This window comes from Elephas maximus, chromosome 11 (assembly GCF_024166365.1).
Source record: "Elephas maximus indicus isolate mEleMax1 chromosome 11, mEleMax1 primary haplotype, whole genome shotgun sequence".
Taxonomy (NCBI): domain Eukaryota; kingdom Metazoa; phylum Chordata; class Mammalia; order Proboscidea; family Elephantidae; genus Elephas; species Elephas maximus.
The window spans coordinates 104067176-104087686 of NC_064829.1; the positions used below are offsets into that span (position 1 = coordinate 104067176).

Genomic DNA, 20511 nt, shown 5'->3' on the forward strand with positions numbered 1-20511 from the left:
GAGAAGGAACAGTAGGTGCAAAGGCCCTGAGGTGTGAGGGGGAGCAAGAGGCTGGAGCAGAAGGAGGCAGGGGAGAGGAGTGGGAGATGATGTCCGGATGGGGACAGGGACAGGGTGGATCGTGTATGGCCTTCTAAGTCCAGGTGAGGACTTTGCCTTTTACTCTGAGATAAGGGAGACCCATTGCAGGGCTCTGAGTGAAGGACTGGCCTGGAGTTAACTTTTTTTTTAATCATTTTATTTTTTGTTGAAAATATACACAACGGAACATACCCCAATTCAACAATTTCTGCATGCACAATTCAGTGACATTGATTATATTCTTTGAGTTGTGCAACCATTCTCACCCTCCTTTCCCAAACTGCCCTTCCCCAGTGACACAAACTCCCTGCCCACTCCCTAAGCTTCCTATCTGACCATTCGAGTTGCTGCTGTCAGTTTGACCCTATATAGACAGATCTTTAAAACAGCATAATGCTCAAGGGACTTAACTTTTACCAGGATCCTACTGAGTGGGGACGGAATACGGGGAAAATCAGGGCAGAAGCTGGGAGCCTGGAGAGCAGGCAACCTCCATAATCCAGTGGGAAATGCTGGTGGCGGCTGGATGGGGCGGGGGAGGGGGGCAGTGCTCAGCTTGGGGATTTATCTTGAAGGAATACTATGATGGAGGAAGCATGGGGGCCTCTGGGATTATGTAACTTAACCCCTCACCCATCCTGGGGAAAAGGGTGGGAGGGTGACCCAGGGGCTGGAGCTGGAAGGACTTCTGAGAATCTCCCAGGGACTATTCCAAGGCGGTCATCAGAGAGGCCAAGCGACTAGCCCAAGGTCACACAGGCAGTGAGTCAGTGCTGCAGCCATCCTGGGCTCCTGCTCTCCCCCCGACTCTGCCTCTGTTCCCATGCCTCAGGATGGCCAGGGTGTCCTGCCCTGGCTGATGGTGTCCCCTCCCTCCCCTGGCCCTCAGGGGTCACCAGGAGTGGCTGTCTTTGTACAACCAGTCTGGAGGGCAGGAGGAAACCCCAAGCTCTCTGGACAGCTCTCACCCCTCCTGGTAGGTTTCCTTCCTCCCTCCCTCCCCATGGGTCTGTAAACAGGCTCCAAGCTCCTGAGATGTGACCACTCCCCCTGACACACAGACACACACAGACACAGACACACACACAGACACACACACACACACCCTTGCCCCAGAAGAGGTTCCTGGAAACCCTTCTCAGAGAAAGGGTGAGGAGGGAGGAGGGGAATGGGAGAAAAAATGCATTTAATAAGGAAAGTGACTTTGCAGGGGGGTGGGGGAGGAAGAAAGGGAGGGCACTGAGATGCAGGAAGTTGGGGGCATGGTGCTGGAGGGGAGAGAAGTGAGGGTGGCCTGGATTTGGGGGGCCTAGTGGTCTTGCTACCCCATCCCACTACCGTAAAGCTACTGGGATGGAGATGTAGGGGGCCCAAACATTTTGAACACAGTTCCCTTGGAGAGACAAAAGCAAGTCCTGGACACTGACTTGTTCTTTATTGACAAGTCGATTCTGACTCATAGCCACCCTATGTGACTGACTAGAACTGCCCCACAGGGTTTCCTAGGCTGAAATCTTTGTGGGAGCCAAGTGTCTTTTTTCCCACAGAGCCGCTGGGTGGGCTCAAACTGCCAACTTTTCAGTGCGCAGCCAAGCACTTAACCACTGTGCCACCAAGACTCCCATTCAATCAATACATATTTTTTGAACACCTGCTGTGTGCCAGGCACTGTTGTAGGAACTGAGGAAACAGAAGCGCATTATACATAATAAAAAATTATGTGCAAATTTGGAAGTTTCCTAGACCCGCCTCAAGCCCTTCACATTGGATGTGTTATCAGGAGGGACCAGTCCCTAGAGAAAGACATCATGCTTGGTAGCGGGTCAGTGAAAAAGAGGAAGACCCTCAACGAGATGGACTGACACAGTGGCTGCAACAATAGCAAGAGTTGTGGCGAAGGACTGGGCGGTGTTTCCTTCTGTTGTACATAGGGTCGCTATGAGTCGAAATTGGCTCCATGGCACCTAGCAACAACACTGAGTGCTTACTACGTGCGTGGCACCATTCTAAGCACCCAGCCTTTGATTATATTTTTACAGTCAAGATTCACAAGAAAGCCTCGCAACAACCCAATGAAGTAAGTGCTATTATTACTCTGCTTTTGTAGTAGGGAAAACCTTTGCCCAGAGAGGTTAAGTCACCTGTCTAACATCATACAGCTAGCAAATGGAGAGGCTGGGATTTCAACTATAGAGTCTACAGGGTCGCTATGAATCGGAATCGACTCGACGGCACTGCATTTTGGGTGGGGATTTCAACTCAGGTCTGTATGACTACACAGCCAGTTTCCTCTTTATTCCCAGTGAAAACTCTAGCCAGTGGTGTAAGGTGTACTTGGGACTTATTACACCTAATTAGGAATAATTAAGCTCCAAGTCGGTGCGTGACGTCACGAAAGAGCGCGGTGACGTCAGCCTCGGCGGGCGTGGGAATGCATCCACTCTCGCGGGCAGCCGTTTAACGGTACCGCCCGCAGAACCGCCCCATTTCCGCTGGGTTATTTGCATACTCAGGGAACGACAACGGGACGTACGCGTCGACGAGATGACGTCAGGACGCGCCCCTAGAGCTCCCCCCGAGCGTACGCACCCCTACGTACCACGCACGCACGCACGCACGAACACGGGCGGGCGGGGGAGGAGTGGAGAGAGTGAGAGGCGCCCCGCCCAGTCAGGAAGGTTGCGCGTGCTCTGTGCGACCGCCAAGATGGTGGTGGGCGCGTTCCCGATGGCGAAGCTGATCTATCTGGGCATCCGGCAGGTCAGCAAGCCGCTCGCCAATCGCATTAAGGAAGCCGCCCGCCGAAGCGAGTTCTTCAAGAACTACATCTGCCTTCCGCCGGCCCAGCGTGAGTCTGACCCCACGTCCCTCCAACCTTTCCATTCTCCGACCCGTCTCAGCTGGTTGCTCTGGGGATGGACATCCGTCCATGACCAATTAGAACGCTAACCGACAAAGTCCTGCAGCCAGTAGGGAGGGTTCCTGGGAGAGGGGCATGTGGGTAGCCCAATGGAGAGGACGGGCGTGAGGTAGGGCTTCTCGCAGCGTAAAAAAAAATGCCAGCCAATAGGTGAAGAGAATACGTGCCGACTGACGTCCGAAGAGAGCCAATAGTGTTGGGGGAGGGAGTGCTTTGGGTGGGATTTGCCCAGAATGGTGAAACTCTGGTGGTGCGGTGGCTAAAGTCCTCGGCTGCCAACTGAAAGGTCAACGGTTCGAACCCACCAGCGGCTCCGCGGCAGAAAGATGTGGAAATCTGCTTCCATAAAGATTACAGCCTTGGAAAGCCTATGGGGCAGCTCTACTCTGTCCTGTAGAGTCGCCATGAGTTGGAATCAGCTCGCTGGCAATGGGTTTAGGTTTTGGTTAGTGCCGGGAATGAGACAATCTGGGGGCGGAGCCGGGAAGAGACCCGGCGGGGTCCTTTGCCAGGCCGTCCTTGGGCGGCCTCGTTTCCAGAACTCCCCTCCGTGCCTCAGTTTACCTCCTGCCCATGGGGGTTCTTGAACATCACCTGTTTAGGACACTGGTTTGCCCCGGTTTTACTCCGGGGAATAGGTTTGGGTTTGGGGTGTGGCTTGGGAATCTAGCAAAAGGAGCATTTTAATTCCAGAGTGGAGATTCATCCGTCTATTCATAAATCCATCCCTATACTGTATTTGGCCGTTCATTCACTCATTCAGTGGATTGTGTAGTGATCCCGCATTGTCAATGCCGAGTGGCCAGGGCGGTCGTGAGCTCCCAGAGCAAGGGATCAGGAGGGTGGGGCCTTCTGAGCCGAGTGCAAACATTCAAAATATGAGCTACTGAAAAAATACTACGTACTATAGGCCTGTGGAAGCATAGAACAAGAGGATTTAAGGTAATCTGCTGGGTCGGGGAACCCCATAAATTGATTTGCCCATCCTTTTCACTTAGTATTTTCTGATCACCTGCTTTGTGCCAGGCCCTGTGCTGGCCAGGGCTGGTGAAACAGCAGGGACCGAGCCAGCCCCAGTCCCTGCCCTCTAGGAACTCATGGTCCAGTGGGGAAGATAGACCCATCCCCAGACAGCGACTGCTCAGAGTGGGCAGGCCTGGAATGGGAAGCCCCACTGGGTATCTGACCCAGTTGGGATTCAGGGGCGGCTTCCTGGCAGAGGGGACATCTGAGCTGAGACCTGCAAGGTGAAGAGGACCTCATCAGACAACACAGAGACGGGGTGATGTTGAGACAGAGGGAGCAGCGTGTACAAAGGCCAAGTGGCTAAGGAAGCTCCCTTTTTCTTTCCTGTAAGTTTGGGTTCTGGACATTTGGTTTTCCCAGGTAGAGTTCTTGGTCCTTTGGTATTTGGTGAGGCCTCTGTCAAGGCTGCAGATCTTAGAATGGAAACATTTTGGATTTCAGTTTCCAAAGTGCTTTCATTTCAGCCAGCTCATTTGACCCTCATAAACATTTTATTCTCTTGTCAGGGAAGGAATGACTTCCCCAGTTTTCATAAGGAAAACTGAGGCCATGAGGGCAGAAGTGAACTCCTGAGGTCACACATGGGATTTGTGTCAGAGGCAGGACTTGAACCCTGCACTTTGGACTCCCAGACCTGCTCTCTGTATCCTGCCACTGCCTTTCTTCCAAACACTGTAATATGTCTTAGCACTGTGGTTTAGAAAGTAACTTCTGGAATCATATTGACATGGGTTTGAATCTGATCTCCACCTCTTTCCAGTTCAGTGACTTTGGGCAGGTCATTTAACCCCTCAGTTCCCACTTCTGTATAAACCCAAAACCAAACCCATTGCCGTTAAGTGGATTCCAATTCATAGTGACACTATAAGACATAGTGGAACTGCCCATAGGGTTTTCAAAGCTGTAACCTTTAGGGGAAGCAGGTTGCCACATCTTTTTTTTTTTTTTTTCAATTGTGACATAGGTGAAAGTTTACAGAGCAAATTAGTTTCTCATTAAACAGTTAATACACAAATTGTTTTGTAATGTTGGTTGCCAACCCCACGATGTGTCAGCACTCTCCTCTTCATCACCCCAGGTTACCTGTTTCCATTTGTCCAGTTTTCCTGTCCCTTTCTGCCTTCTTGTCTTTGCACTGGGGCTGATGTGCCCATTAGTCTCATACATGAATGAACTATGAAGCATATGTCTCGTGTGTTATTTTTGGCGCTATAGACCTGTCTGTGGCTGATGGGTGAGCCTCAGTACTGAGTTAACAGGGTGTCTGGGAACCATACTCTTGGGGTTCCTCCAGCCTCTGTGAGACCAATAAGCCTGGTCTTTTTTTTTTTTTTTAGATTGCCTCATCTTTCTCCTACTGAGCAGCTGGTTGGTACGAACAGCCTACTTTCAGTTAGTACCTTAGCACTTAACCACTGTGCTACCAGGGCTCCTTCCACGTCTGTATAACCCCTTAAACCCATTGCCGTCGAGTCGATTCTTACTCGTAGTGACTGTGTGGGACAGAGTAGAACTGCCCCATAGGGTTTCCGAGGAGTGGCTGCTGAATTTGAACTGCCAAGCAGCCAAGCTCTTGGGTGTTATATAACATTAATTGAGCACTTACTTTGTGCCAGGCAGTGTGCTGAGCACTTCACAGTTGTTACAGCATTGAAGCTTCAGAAATTATTGTGAGGTAGATGCTACTGTAATCCCCATTTTATGTATTTATACTATAAATGATACCGCGTTGCTGTGAGGATTAAATGTGTATAAAATGTTGAGTCAGTGCCTAGTGCCGAGTTGTGGCTTCTGCAGATGTTGTGGATACAGCAGAAGAAAGAGGCAAAAGGTTTCCCCTGCCCCGGGGTGATCTTACTTGTGGGGAAGCCAGACAATAAACAAAACAAATAGTTAAAATATGAAGTACATTAAAGAGCAATGATTACTATGGAGAAAAACCCAGAAAAGCAGAAGCAATGAAGTAGCGAAAATGCATTTTCTTTAGTGTTTTAATATTAGAGAGAATATATTTTCTCATTCGTTTTAGTATAGCTGTGTAAGCTGTGATTAATCTCCAGTCCTTGGAAAAGGGTGCAGGCTCTGTTCAAAATATAGCTGAGCAGCCTGTTCCACTCTTAAACACCGTAATACCTTACAACATGTTTTCCCCTATTCAAAATGGGTGATTGAGAGCTTGACATGACTAATGCCATAATGACGCTCTAAGTAATCTCTAAACATTTTTTCACCAGCTGCACCGGTCTCTTCCAAAGGGGTGCGGAGCTATCTGAGCTCCTGTGGCCTTGGTCTCTTTTCTTCTTTCTTTCTTCTCTTGAAAACCGACAGGAAGGCTTTCTTGCTCCCTATCTCAGCCACAGTGGACTTGGTAAAACAGCTCCACTAGCCGAGAGATTCTTATGAGAGTTTTTCAGCCTGTTACAAATATACCGATTAGAGTCCGGATGCCTGACATGTTTATCTTTAGTTTAATAAAGAGTTTTTTAGTTTTGTGATGTATAAGACCATCTGTGGATTACATGCTCAGAACATTAGGTAACCCTGATCTTCCCCATATAAAACCCTCCCATCAACCCTTTAGGGTAGATAGGATTTGAGAAGAATTTAACCCCCTCTGTCTCTTGAATACCGGTATTCAATAAAGCCTTCTTACCTCCTCCTGTCTCAGTATTGGCTTTGCGGCAGGCAGCTCGAACCCGCGATTTGCGGCAACAGCAAGAATATCTGGAGGAAGGTTGTATGCTTAGATGGGGTTATGGGGAGACCTCACTGAATAGACCCAAAGGTGGTGAGGGACCCGGCAATGTGGGCATCTGGGGAAGGCATTCCAGCCCAAAGGAACTGCACATGTGAAGACCCCCGGGGGAGCATGCATGGCACACTGGAAGAACATCGAGGAGGTCAGTGGGGCAGGAGGGGACAGACTGAGTGGAGATTGACAGAGGAAACCGATGGTGGTGGGGAAGAAGGGCAGAACATGCAAGGCCTGTGGGCCATGGCCAGTGTTTGGCTTTGCTGCTGGAGTGTTCTCTGCAGAGGAGAATGTGTATACATATACAGGTAGTCCCCGATTTACAACGTACTCGCGTTACCACCAACTGCACTTACGACCGTCTGTGCTTTTTTCTTGTGCGTCTTGTTGTTAATAATATGTACTACATACAGTCTTGCAGTGCATCACTCTGATGTTATCGTTCTCAGAGATGTTATCGAACTCAAAGATGTTCAAAGATCAGATTTATAAAGATACTAATAATAAAAGGCAATAATAATGAAAACTAAAAAAAAAAAGTTTTCCGCTTACGTCAGAACCGACTTATGACAGTCATGAGAATGGAACCCCATTGTAAGTTGGGGGAAAATATATGTCAAAAAAGTAAATCCAACCAATGTTATAATTTAAAGTTTTGTTTGTTTTATAGATCGTGGATGGGTGGCACCTTACTAGTAACTAAGGAATGTGCTCCCCCAACAAAGATCAAGCAAGGGGTTTATTTTAATAACAGAAAATAGGGAAAAACATAGAACAAGGCATTTTTTTTTTATTATGCTTTAAGCGAAAGTTTACAACTCAAGTTAGTTTCTCATATAAAAATTTATACACACATTGTTATGTGACCCTAGTTGCTCTGCCTATAATGTGACAGCACGCTCCTCCTTTGCACCTCCGATTTCCTGTGTCCATTCAGCCGGCTCCTGTCCCCCTCTGCCTTCTCATCTTGCCTCCAGACAGGAGCTGCCCATTTAGTGGCATGTATCTACTCGAGCTAAGAAGCGCCCTCTTCACAAGTATCATTTTAGGTCTTACAGTCCAGTCTAATCTTTTAAGAGTTGGCTTCGGGAATGGTTTTAGTTTTAGGCTAACAGAGAGACCAGGGGCCATGTCTTCTGGGGTCCCTCCAGTCTCAGTCAGACCATTAAGTCTGGTCTTTTTACTAGAATTTAAGTTCTGTACCCCACTTTTCTCCTGCTCCGTCAGGGACTCTCTGTTGTGTTCCTGTCAGGGCAGTCATTGGTGGTTGCTGGGCACCATCTAGTTCTTCTGGTTTCAGACTGATGGAGTCTCTGGTTTATGTGGCCCTTTCTGTCTCTTGGGCTAATGTTTTCCTTGTATCTTTGGTGTTCTTCATTTTCCTTTGCTCCAGGTGGGTTGGGACCAATTGATGCATCTTAGATGGCCACTCGCTAGCTTTTAAGAGCCTAGACTCCACGCACCAAAGTGGGATGCAGACTATTTATTTAATAACCTTTGTTATGCCAGTTAACCTAGCTGTCCCCTGAAACCATGGTCCCCAGACCCCTGCCCCTGCTACACTGTCCCTCGAAGTGTTTGCTTGTGTTCAGGGAACTTCTTAGCTTTTGGTTTAGTCCAGTTGTGCTGACTTCCCCTGTATTGTGAGTTGTCCTTCCCTTCACCTAACATACTTCTTGTCTACTATCTAGTTAGTGAATTCCCCTCTCCCTCCCTCCACACCCTCGTAACCATCAAAGAATGTTTTCTTCTGTGTTTAAACCTTTTCTTGAAGAACAAAGCATTTTTTTCCTATACTTTGAAGTTGTAGCTGGCTATTAATTTTATCTTTCTATCAAGTCAGGCAAAAGGCAAGGTATACAGAGCAATTAAAAGTTAAGCTTGTCAGAAGAAGCAGAGAATCTGTCGAATGTCAGTTTAGAACATTTGAACATATATATAGATTAAAGCTGTGTGTCAGCCGAAATGTTTTGTGTATATCAAGAAGGTCAAAGGAACTGCTGGTGGGATTGTAAAATGGTACAACCACTTTGGAAATCCACCTGGCGTTATCTTAAACAGTTAGAAATAGAACTACCATACAACCCAGAAATCCCACTCCTCGGATACCCTAGAGATACAAGAGCCTTCACACAAACAGATATATGCACACCCATGTTTATTGCAGCTCTGTTTACAATAGCAAAAAGCTGGAAGCAACCAAGATGTCCGTCAACGGATGAATGGGTAAATAAATTGTGGTATATTCACACAATGGAATACTACGCATCGATAAAGAACAGTGACGAATCTCTGAAACATTTCATAACATGGAGGAATCTGGAAGGCATTATGCTGAGTGAAATGAGTCAGAGGCAAAAGGACAAATATTGTATAAGACCACTATTATAAGATCTTGAGAAATAGAAAAAACGGAGAAGAACACATACTTTTGTGGTTGCAAAGGGGGGAGGGAGGGAGGGAGGGAGAGGGCTTTTTATTGATCAATCTGTAGATAAGAACTGCTTTGGGTGAAGGGAAAGACAACACTCAATACAAGGAAGGTCAGCCTAATTGGACTGGACTAAGAGCAAAGAGGTTTCCAGGATAAAATGAAAGCTTCAAAGGTCAGCGGAGCAGGGGCTGGGGTCTGGGGAACTTGGTTTGAGGGGACTTCTAAGTCAATGGGCAAAATAATTCTATTATGAAAACATTCTGCATCCCACTTTGAATTGTGGCGCCTGGGGTCCTAAATGCCAACAAGCGGCCATCTAAGATACATCAATTGGTCTCAACCCACCTGGAGCAAAGGCAAAGGAAGAACACCAAGGTCACACGACAACTAAGAACCCAAGAGACAGAAAGGGCCACATGAACCAGAGACCTACATTATCCTGAGACCAGAAGAACTAGTTGGTGCCCGGCCACAATCGATGTCTGCCCTGTCAGGGAGCACAACAGACAACTCCTGAGGGAGCAGGAGACCAATGGGATACAGACCCCAAATTCTCATGAAAAGACCATACCTAATGGTATGACTGCGACTAGAGGAATCCCAGAGACAATGCTCCCCAGAACTTCTGATGGCACAGGACAGGAACCATCCCCGAAGACAAATCATCAGGCATGAAAAGGACTGGTCAGTGGGGGGGAGAGAGATGCTGATGAAGAGTGAGCTAATTAAATCAGGTGGACACTGGAGAGTGTGTTGGCAACTCTTGACTGGAGGGGGGATGGGAAGATAGAGAGAGAGAGGGAAGATGGCAAAATTGGCACGAAACGAGAGACTGAAAGGGCTGACTCAATAGGGGGAGAGCAAGTGGGAGAAGGGAGTAAGATGTATGTAAACCTACATGTGACAGACTGATTGGAATGGTAAATGTTCACTTGAAGCTTAATAAAAATTAATTAAAAAAAAAAAGAAGGTCAAAGGAGACAGAAGTTTTTGTATGTGAGGCCTCTGGAGTGAATTTGCCCAAGCGTAAGTTCCAGCGAATCTGGAAAAGAAAGAAAAGAATTAACAATGTATAATACATACAAATATGCATGTATTTTTAAAAATAATTTTATTGTGGTAAAACATAAAACAAAAACATTGCTGTTTTAACCATTGTAAGTACAATTCAATGACATTAATTAAATTCACCATGTTGTGCACCCATCACTACTGCCTGTTTCCAGAAATTTTTCATTCTTCTAAACAGAAACTGGAGCTCTGGTGGCGCAGTGGTTAAGAGCTGTGGCAGCTCACCAAAAGGTCAGCAATTCAAATCCACCAGCCACTCTTTGGAAACCCTATGGGGCAGTTCTGCTTTGTCCCATAGGGTTGCTATGAGTCAGAATTGAATGCGTGGCAGAGTTTGTTTTTTAAACAGAAATTAAGGAGCCCTGGTGGTGCAGTCGTTAAGCACTCAGTTGCTAACCAAAAGGTCAGTGGTTGAAACCCACCAGCTTCTATAAAGTTTGTGGGCTAGGAAACCCTATGGGACAGTTCTACTTAGTCCTATAGGATCACTATGAGTTGGGATCCACTTGACTGCAGTGGGTTTGGCTTTCAGTTTTAAACAAACTCAGGACCTCTGTGTTAGTTATCTAGTGCTACTATAACAGAAATACCACAAGCGGGTGGCTTTAAGAAACAGAAATTTATTTTCTCAGAGTTTAGGAGGCCAGAAGTCTTAATTCAGGGTGCTGGCTCTAGGGGAAGGCTTTCTCTCTTGGTCGGCTCTGGGGGAAGGTTCTCGTCTCTGAGCTTCTGCTCCTGGGTAATCCTCATGTGGCTTGGCTTCCATTTTCCCCCATTCTCCCTGCTTGCTTGCTTGTTTAATCTCTGTTATATCTCAAAGGAGATTGATTGAAGACATATCCTATTCTAATATTGTCTCATTAACATGACAAAACCCATTCCCAAATGGGATTATAATCACAGGCATAGAGGTTAGAATTTACAACACATATTTTTGGGGGACACAGTTCAATCCATAACAACCCCCTAAGCAGTAACTCCCATTTCCCTCTCTCCCTAGCCCCTGGTAACCACTAATAAACTTTTGTCTCTATGCATTTGCCTATTCTAGATATTTCGTATAAGTGGGATCATACAATATTTGTTTGTGTCTGGCTTACTTCACTCAGCATAATCTTTTCAAGGCTCAACCATGTGGTAGCGTGTGTCAGAACTTTTCATTTCCCTTTATGGCCACATTTTGTTTCTCTATTCATTTGCTGATGGACACTTGGGTGGTTTCCACCTCTTGGTTATTGTAAATAGTGCTACAGTAAACATTTGTGTACAAGTATTTCTTTCAACGGTTGTTTTCAGTTCTTTTAGATATTTAGGGGTGGTATTACTGGTAATTCTATGTTTAACTTTTGAGGAACCGCCAAACTGTTTTCCACAGCAGCTGATAATAGCCATCCTAGTGGGTATGGAGTGGTATCTCCTTGTGGTTTTGACTCGTATTTCCTTCATGACTACTGTATTTTTCCACAAATAACATGCCCATGTAAATAACACACCCACACACATAACACGTGGAAATGATGAAATTAAGTAAAACAGTTCTGGCAAAGGGGCCCACGCATATACCATACGTGTCTTGTGACATTTCCAGAAGTGAATTTTGGCCACATTCACCCATCTTCCAGTATTACAGGTAAATCATATCATTCTGTTCATATTCTTTCATTCTGTTCATTTTCTTTAATCTCCTGCTTATGTGTAAAAAAATAAGCCGAAAATGTTGTTTTTGATCATAATTTTATAATAAAAGGATAAGCCATGGTCAAGAAACCATGGATTTAGTTTGGTAGTCCCCCAGTAATTGGAAAATAAACAATCAAAGCTATACGTTTGATAATTATAGCACATTAGTTATGAATGTGAAAACCTTGTCAAATTGTCTTAAGTGAAACCATTAGGTTATGTTAGGCCTGCTCATTTCATAGGTTACTTATGTCTTTTTATTGCCAATTAAAGCCAGCAACATGTAAAAAAAAATTGGCATAGCGTGCTTATGAAAATAACACGTGGGGGGTTGCGTAGCTGACAAAAAAGAGTGTATTTGCTTATTTGAAAAAAAACACGGTAATGACTTTGAGCATCTTTTCATGTGCTTATTGGTCATTTGTATATCTTCTTTGGATAAATATTCAGGCCCTTTGCCCATTTTTTAATTGGGTTGTTATATTTGTTAAGCTATAGGAGTTCTTTTATAGATTTTAGATATTAAACCCTTATCAGATATATAGTTATCAAATATTTTCTCCTATTCTGTAGGTCGTCCCTTCACTTTCATAATAAAGTCCTTTGATGTGCAAAAATTTTTAATTTTGGTGAAGTCCAGCTTACCTATTTTGTCTTTTGTTGCTTGTGCTTTTGGTGTCATATCTAAGAACCCACTGTCACTAACAAGATCTTGACGCTTTACCCTTATAATTTCTTCTAAGAGTTTTGTGGTCTCAGTTCTTGTGTTTAGGTCGTTGATCCATTTTTAGTTATTTTTCAGATATGGTGTGAGGTAAGGGTCCAACTTCATGCTTTTGCACGTGGAGATCCAGTTGTCCCTGATTCACATTTTCATAGGATGGATCCTTTTGGCAATAGTGGGGTGAGGGTGGAAGGGAACCCAGTGAAGAGGTGCCTGCAGTAGTCCAGGCAGGAGGGGAGAGTGGCTTATTTTATTAAATTTCAAACCCTCAAAAAAATTGAAGGAATAGTATAGTTATCACTCATATATCCCTCACCACCTAATTTAGCAATCGTTATACTTTGACAGATTTGCTTTATCTTCTGTCTCATATCTGTGTGTGTGTGTGTGTATACACACATGCTCTTTTTTTTAATGAACTATTTGAAAACAAGTTACAGATGTGATACTTCACTCCTAAATATTTCAGCCTGTATCTCCTGCATTCGACATTCTCCTACATAACACAATATGGATATCATGCCTGAGAAGTTTAACCTTAGTAACAATATTATTTAATATATAGCTTATATTTAACATGTAGCTCATATTCTAATTTCTCCAATTGTCCCCCAGATGTCCCTTTTAGATTTTCTCTCTCTCTCTCTCTGTTTCAGTCTAGAATCTGAACAAGGATCATGCACTGCATGTGGTTATCGTGCCTCTTTAAACCAAAACCAAACCAATTGCTGTCGAGTCATTGCTAACTCAGCAGCTGTGGTGTGATGGATTGCTTTTATATGGCCTTTCCAACCATGGTCTTGTAACTCCTCCCACCAAATAATTGGGTGGGACTATGCAAATGAGGTTCTTGTGGCCCACCAAGGCAATTGGGTAGCTTGTTAATAATGCCGATAAGATGCATGGGACTCTTGTAGGGGTGAGACCATGCAAATAAGGCGTATGGAACCCTAACAAGGGGCTTGGTCAGTTTCGCCATCCTGCTAGGCTTAAAGTGAGCCATCCCAGAGGCGGACAGGGAGACCTTACTACTGCTAAGAAGAAGAGACGGGTATACAGCGCACCCTTTGGACCCAGGGTCCCTGCACTGAGAACCTGCTAGACCCCGGAGACAGAGAGAGCTGTAACACTGGACACTGTGTAAGATGGCGAGAAGTGGTAGCAGAGAAACGGCGGTAGCAGAACCAGGAGACTGGCACAAGATGGCACAGTGGGCTTCGCGGCTCATGGAGTAAGGCAGTTGTGGTAGGTGTACCAACTCATGGAGCAAGAGAGCTGAGTGCCGCCTTTGGACTGAGGCTTGCTGGTGGAGAGGATGCCCTCGAGCACTTAGTGGCAGAGCTAAATAGCTTTGTAAGACTTGGAGGGCAGAGGCCAGTCCAAGGGGCTGAGAGGCCAAGGGCCAGAGAGGGGCCTACCTGTGGGCATAGCTGAGAAGAGGCTGTCCTGAGTGAAGAACTGTATCCTGAGTCATTCCTGACCCTGAGTTGTACCCTGTTATTTCCCTAATAAACCCCATAATCATGAGTATTGTCTGTGAGTTCGGTGTGGCCATTGCAATGAATTATCGTATCCAGCAGAGATGTAGAGAGTGCTGTGGGAGGGATGGCTGGTGTCAGAATTGGTAAAAAGGTTGGAGAGAGGAGGTATGTCTCTGCCTCATAGGAATCAGCCTTGGGCTGTTGATGTTGATTCTTCTCCCGCTTGGTGACGTTAGAGGAGGCCAGATGCCTCCACCATATCATTTTTACAGTGACCCTGTAGGACAGGGTGGAACTGCCCCATAGGGTTTCCAGGGCTGTAATCTTTACCAGAGCAGACTGCCACATCTTTCTCCTGCAGAGCGGCCAGTGAACTCGATCGCCGACCTTTTGGTTAGCAGCTGAGTACTGCACCGTCAGAGCTGCATTCATGCCTCTTTAGTCCCCTTTAATCTGCAACAGGGTTTGGCAATCTGGCCCACTGCCTGTGCTTATGAATAAAGTTTTATTAGAACACAGCCATCCCACTACATTGTCTACAGTTGCACAGTTGAGTTTGTATGGGCCACAAAGTATTTACTCCCTGGACCTTTACAGAATTTATTTGCTGGCCCCTGCTCTAGGACAGTCTCCCTGCCCTTTCTTGCTTTTTCATGAAATTAACATTTGGAAGAGGCTAAGCCAGCTGCCCCGTGGAGCGTTCCACAATCTGAAGTTTTCTGACTGCTTCCACTGATTAGATTCATGCTGAGCGGCTTTGGCAGGAACACACATCACAGACATGATGGCATGTCCTGCTATGGTTGTCACCTCAAAGGGCCCCTGTTGTCTGTTTGTTCCCTCGTTTGTAATGGTCACTTGGATCCCTTGGTTAAGGCGGTGACTATCAGGTCTCCACTGTAACGGAACCTTTTCCCCTCGGTAATAAATAACTAGGTTTGTTTTGAAGGTAGAGCTGGCAGGATTTCCCGTGGATTGCATGGGGACGCCATGGCAGAGTGGGGGAGAGGCCGGTTAGATAGGAAGGATCGAGAGCCCAGTTTGGGACAACTTTAGTTTGAGATGGGAGCCCTGGTGGCGCAGTGGTTAAGTGCTCGGTTGCTAACCAAAAGTTCAGCAATTTGAACCCACCAGCCGCTCTGCAGGACAAAGTTGTGGCAGTTGGCTTCTGTAAACATTAAACTTGTTGCTGTCGAGCTGATTCCGACTCATAGTGACCCTATAGGACAGGGTAGAACTGCCCCATAGGGTTTCCAAGGGACAGCTGGTGGATTCAAACTGCCAACCTTTTGGTTAGCAGCCAGTCTCTTAACCACTTCGCCACCAGGGCTCCATAAACATTGTAGCTTTGGAAACCCTACTACTGTGTCTTATAGGATCTCTCTGAGTCAGAACCGACTCGACGGCAGTGGGTTAGGTTTGGTTAGTTTGAGATGCTCTTAGATATTGGAGTGCACTGACTAATTATAGTTACATATTTTTTTTTTTTTGACTGTGTTGTTACTGCCTTCACACGGCTAACGCCCTTTGCCGCGGCCCCAGACTGTGATTGAAATTTCGCAGAGCTGCGGGGTGGCCATGCGTTCTCCCGGGTCAGGCCTCCCAGGCTGACCAGCACGTCTAGCCCCCGTGCCTTGGGCTTGGATTCTTCTGACTCAGCATTGACTTTCCCAACTGGGTCTTCTCACAGCTGAGGCTAGAGAGGTAGGTGTGTCTGCAGGAGGAAAGAACAAGGCAAGCAAGGAGCACAAATGGCAGTGATGCCCTGTGTTGGAGAGGCAAAGTCTTTTTAAACAAAGAGGTCCTGGGGGAGAAAAAATAAAATGCGTTGGTGATGCCAGGCAGGTTGGGCCCCTCTTGCGCACTGCTGATGCTTCCAGGGGGTTGTGGGGTGGCTCTGGGCAGTAGGAGAATTCCAGTTTGTTTCTAGCTCACCAGGTGTGGTAGGCAGCATAATAACCTCTCAAAGCGCCCATGTCCTCATCCCAGAACCTGTGCTTAAGTGGCAAAGGGGACTTGGCAGGTGTGATTAAGTTAAGGATTTTGAGATGGGGAGATTATCCTGATTATCTGGGTGGGCCCAGTGTAGTCACCAAACCGAACCAAACCTGTTGCTGTCCACTCAGTTCTGACTCACGGCAACCCCATGTGTGTCAGAGTAGAACTGCACCCCATAGGGTTTTCACCAAACAAACCAAACCCGTTGCCAGTGAGTCGGTTCCAACTCGTAACTACCCTATAGGACAAAGTAGAGCTGCTCCATAGAGCTTCCAAGAAGCAGCTGGTGGGTTTGAACTGCCAACCTTTTGATTAACAGCCAAACTCTAAATTACTGTGCCAGCAAGCCTCCAGGGTTTTCACAAAGGTCCTTATATGTGAAAGAGGAGGCAGGAGAGCCACAGAGATTTGAAGATGCTACACTCATGGCTTTGAAGATGGAGGATGGGCTCAGAAACCAAGGAATACAACCTCTAGAAGCTGGAAAAGGCAAGGAAATGGATTTTCCCCTAGAACCTCCTGAAGGAACGCAGCCCTTCCTGTACTTTGAGTTTGACCTACCAGTTGCTGTTCAGTTGACGCCGACTCGTGGCATCGGTGCTCAGAGTAGAACTGTGCTCCATAGGGTTTTCAGTGGTTGATGTTTTTGGAAGTAGATCGCCAGGCCTTTCTTCCGAGGTGCCTCTGAGCTAGTGAGACCCATTTTGGATTTCTCAGCTCTGGAACTGTAAAATACTAAATCTGTGTTGCTTTAAGTCACTGAGTTTGTAGTAATACTCGTTACAGCAGCCCTAGGGAAACTAGTGCACCATGCTAATTCATTGAGGTTGCTGGGATGATTTTTTCAGAAGCTCTTTTGTGTCCTTGGAATCATTTCATAAAAATTTGACCCAAAAATCTTAGTGGCTTCAAACAGTAACGCTTTTATTATTGCTCACAGTTTTCTGGTTTGACTGGACTCAGCCAGGCAGTTCTGCTGGTCTTGCCTGGCGGTCTCTCATGTGCATGCATTCAGAGGGCCCTGCAGGGCTGGAGTCATCTAGAGGCTCGAGTAGGGATGCTGGGATGCTGAAACGGCAAGTCTCCTCTCACCCTCTCTGTGTAGCCTCAGGGCCTCTCTTCTCCATGCAGTCTCTCCAGCAGGGTAGCCAGATTTCTTACCTGGTTGCTCAATAACCAGATTTCCACAAGGGAAGAAACAGAAGCTATAGGCATATCCCAGAACTGAGTGCCATCTGCACCACACTCTGTCAGTCTCAGCAGCCCCAGGCACAAACCAGAGTGTGTGGAGGCCTGCACACCCTGATACAGGGGCTGACCCAAGGCTCAGGACACCACAGAGTAGACACTCTTGGGCTTGAATCTCAACACTACCATTTATTAGCTGTGTGACACTGGGCAAGTAGCTTGGCCTCTCTGAGCTTCCATTTCTTTATTTATCAAATGAGAGTAACAGAATTCACCTCCTAGGATTCTCGTGAGAATCCAGCAAGATGGTGGGTACTCAAAAATTTCACAGCATGGTATATGGTTGATAGTGCTGGCTACGAGCGCATGTAGAATCTTCTTCTACCAGTGTAATACCTGATGTGTGGGAGTTACTGCCTGGTGGCTAAAAACTCGACTTTAGGATAAAGGCTTACTGCACTCAAATCCCTGCTCTGCTGTGTGTCCTAGTGTAAAACGGTGGGAGTAATAGCAGCATCAGAGTCTATCTAACTTCATGGGGGATGATGACTAGGATCAGCCCAAAGCTGATTCCCATGAGCTAGAGGTCAAACATACCTCCACTCTCCAACCTTCTCACCAATTCTGACACCAGCCATCCTTCCCACTCTCTGCTTCTCTGCTGGGTTCCATAATTCATTGCAATGGCCACATAGAACTCACGGACCATACTTACAGTTAAGTGGCTTATTAAGGAAGTAACAGGGTACAACTTGGGATCAGGAAGATGTAGCCAAAGTCTGGAAGGCTCCCCCAGAGTGGAGGGCATCTCTCTTCCTTCTTCAGTGCAGGATAGCTCTCTCAGCTCTTCTCAGCTGTGCAAGCAAGCAAGAAGGCCCTTCTCTCTGCCATGCATGCCCCCTCTCTGCCATACAGGTCTCTTCTCGGTCCCCTCAGTACAGGCACCCTCTGGGCCTCCAGAGGACAGGCCTCTCTGCCTTCTGCCTCTCCACTGATATCTGACCCAGCTGATAACCAGTGTAGCAGTTCTGTTAAGCTCTTTTAGCTGCCTGAATTCCTAGCAACAGGCCTCTGCTATCACCACCAACTCTACCACAGGGCCCTTTCAGAGCCTCTCACCACCGGCTCTGCCACAGGGCCCCCCTGGGACTCCTGATGTCTTCGGTGTTACAGCCCTCAACCCAACTTACAGCTCTTTTAGGAGCTTCTTTGCCTTATCTCTCTTTGCTTCGTCTCTCTTCTTTCTCCTGTCTGCCAACCTCTGTGGGGTTGGCTGCATATATAAGCAAAACCGAAAAAGAAACCAAACCCATTGCTGTTGGATTAATCTGACTCATAGTGACCCTATAGTCCAGGGTAGAACTGCCCTGTAGGGTTTCCAAGGCTGTAAATCTTTATGGAAGTAGATTGCCATCTCTTTCTCCCTCAGAGCAGCTGGTGGGTTTGAACTGCTGACTTTTTGGTTAGCAGTCAAGTGCTTTAACCACCGTGCTACCAAGGCTCCTTATATATAGGCAAATTCCTGGCTGATTTCAAGGCACGGCCCTCCCACCAGGGGCACAAACTGAACCGCTCCACAGATCATAGACACTTCATTTGCATAGTAGGCTATAGTCACGCATTTGCATAATCTATTCACCATTACCCGCAAAGTGCATACAAGTTTTAGGGCAGGCTGCAGCCCAAGGCCAGACAAAAAGCATCAAACCTCAAGTTGTTTATAGCTGTACCCAGGAAATGTCAGTCAACCTGGATAAAAATAATAAACCCTTTGGGGTTTAGAGGAAAAATCTCTCAAGCTGTTTTTCCAAAGAATGAAGGCAAAAGGCCACAAAAAGGAAGTCGTTTCAGCACACCTGGGCAAGTCACTTTGCCTTTCTATGCCTCAGTCTCCTCTGCTGTTCAGCATTCAGTGTGCTCCCAAGGCCTGGCATGTTTCAGTTCAGAAGCTGCAGTGTGGCTGAGTGGCCAGAAGAGGGCCTCTGGAGCTGGGCTGCCTGTGCTGTCACTGCCCTCCGGCAAGTTATTTAACCTCTCTGGGCCTCAGTTTTGTTGTCTATAAATTGGGTTTTTTTTTAAGTTAATGTATTTTTTTTGTGTGTGTGTGCTTTAGATGAAAGTTTATAGCTCAAGTTAATTTCTCATACAAAAATTTATACACATGTTGTCCTGTGATACTAGTTGCAATCCCTATAATGTGACAGCACCCTTTCCACTCCGGTGTTTCCCATGTCCATCCAACCAGCTCCTGTCCCTTTCTGTCTTCTCATCCTGCCTCCGGACAGGAGCCGCCCTTTTGGTCTCGTGTATCTGCTTGAACTAAAAAGCACACTCTTCGTGAGTATCGTTTTATGTCTTATAGTCCAGTGTAATCTTTGTCTCAAAAGTTGGCTTCGGGAATGGTTTTAGTTCTGGGTTAAAAGAGAGTCTGGGGTGTAAATTGGGTTTTTATGGCAGCTACATGAGTTAATATCCATAAGGCACTAGATAGTATCTGACCCTTAAGTGCTATATAAACACTTGTTGAATGTATAAAAATGTCACATATCATCATTTTACCATCATCATCATCATCTTAATGTTAAAACTTCTAGTGCCATCCTTCTTAGTCTGCATTGCCTGGTTGCCTGCATACCCCAGTGGCCAGTACCTCAAGCATCTAAATAGCGTGGGTACCTCCTCCTCACGGGCTTCCCAGAGGCATGAGGGTCTGGGCTTTCTCATGAACCATTTCTGACGAGCATCCTAGAGATGATAATGTTTGTTTAATCAGGAGCTGGGGATGGGAGTTGTATCTCTGGGGAAAGAAAAGTGGGGAAGTCAAACAGAGAGAGGGCAATATGGCTGAGAGCCTCCCACCACAAAACATCTAAGCCTCCATAAAATATTTAAAGCATCCTTTTAAATGAATGCCTGTGCCAGCAAGGAAGAAAGGGGAAGCCTCTGAGATCCTGGAGAAAGCAGGAGCAAAGAGCAGAGAGGGGAGTGAGCACTGAAGCCACCAGATACACTGGGGACATTTACAGATCTATGTGTCTGAGGGGCTGGGGACTGTGGTGTGGGAAAGCTGGATGGGAGACAGTCTCGAGTAGAGCCAGGCAGCAGCAAAGGTACCCCTGATGGACAGGGGGAACCGGAAAAAACCCACCACGAACG

The 20511-nt window shown here is 46.4% G+C and overlaps 1 protein-coding gene across 1 annotated transcript in view; it reads left to right on the forward strand.

The window, feature by feature from the left end:
- Positions 1–2022: 2022 nt before the first annotated feature.
- The window catches only part of LOC126085045 (optic atrophy 3 protein-like), a 54755-nt gene continuing 36266 nt past the window's right edge, over positions 2023–20511 (forward strand). The window contains exon 1 of the mRNA XM_049899992.1: positions 2023–2929. Within this exon, the coding sequence (XP_049755949.1) occupies positions 2626–2929 (304 nt within the window). The 5' untranslated portion in view covers positions 2023–2625. The remainder of the gene's footprint in view (positions 2930–20511) is intronic.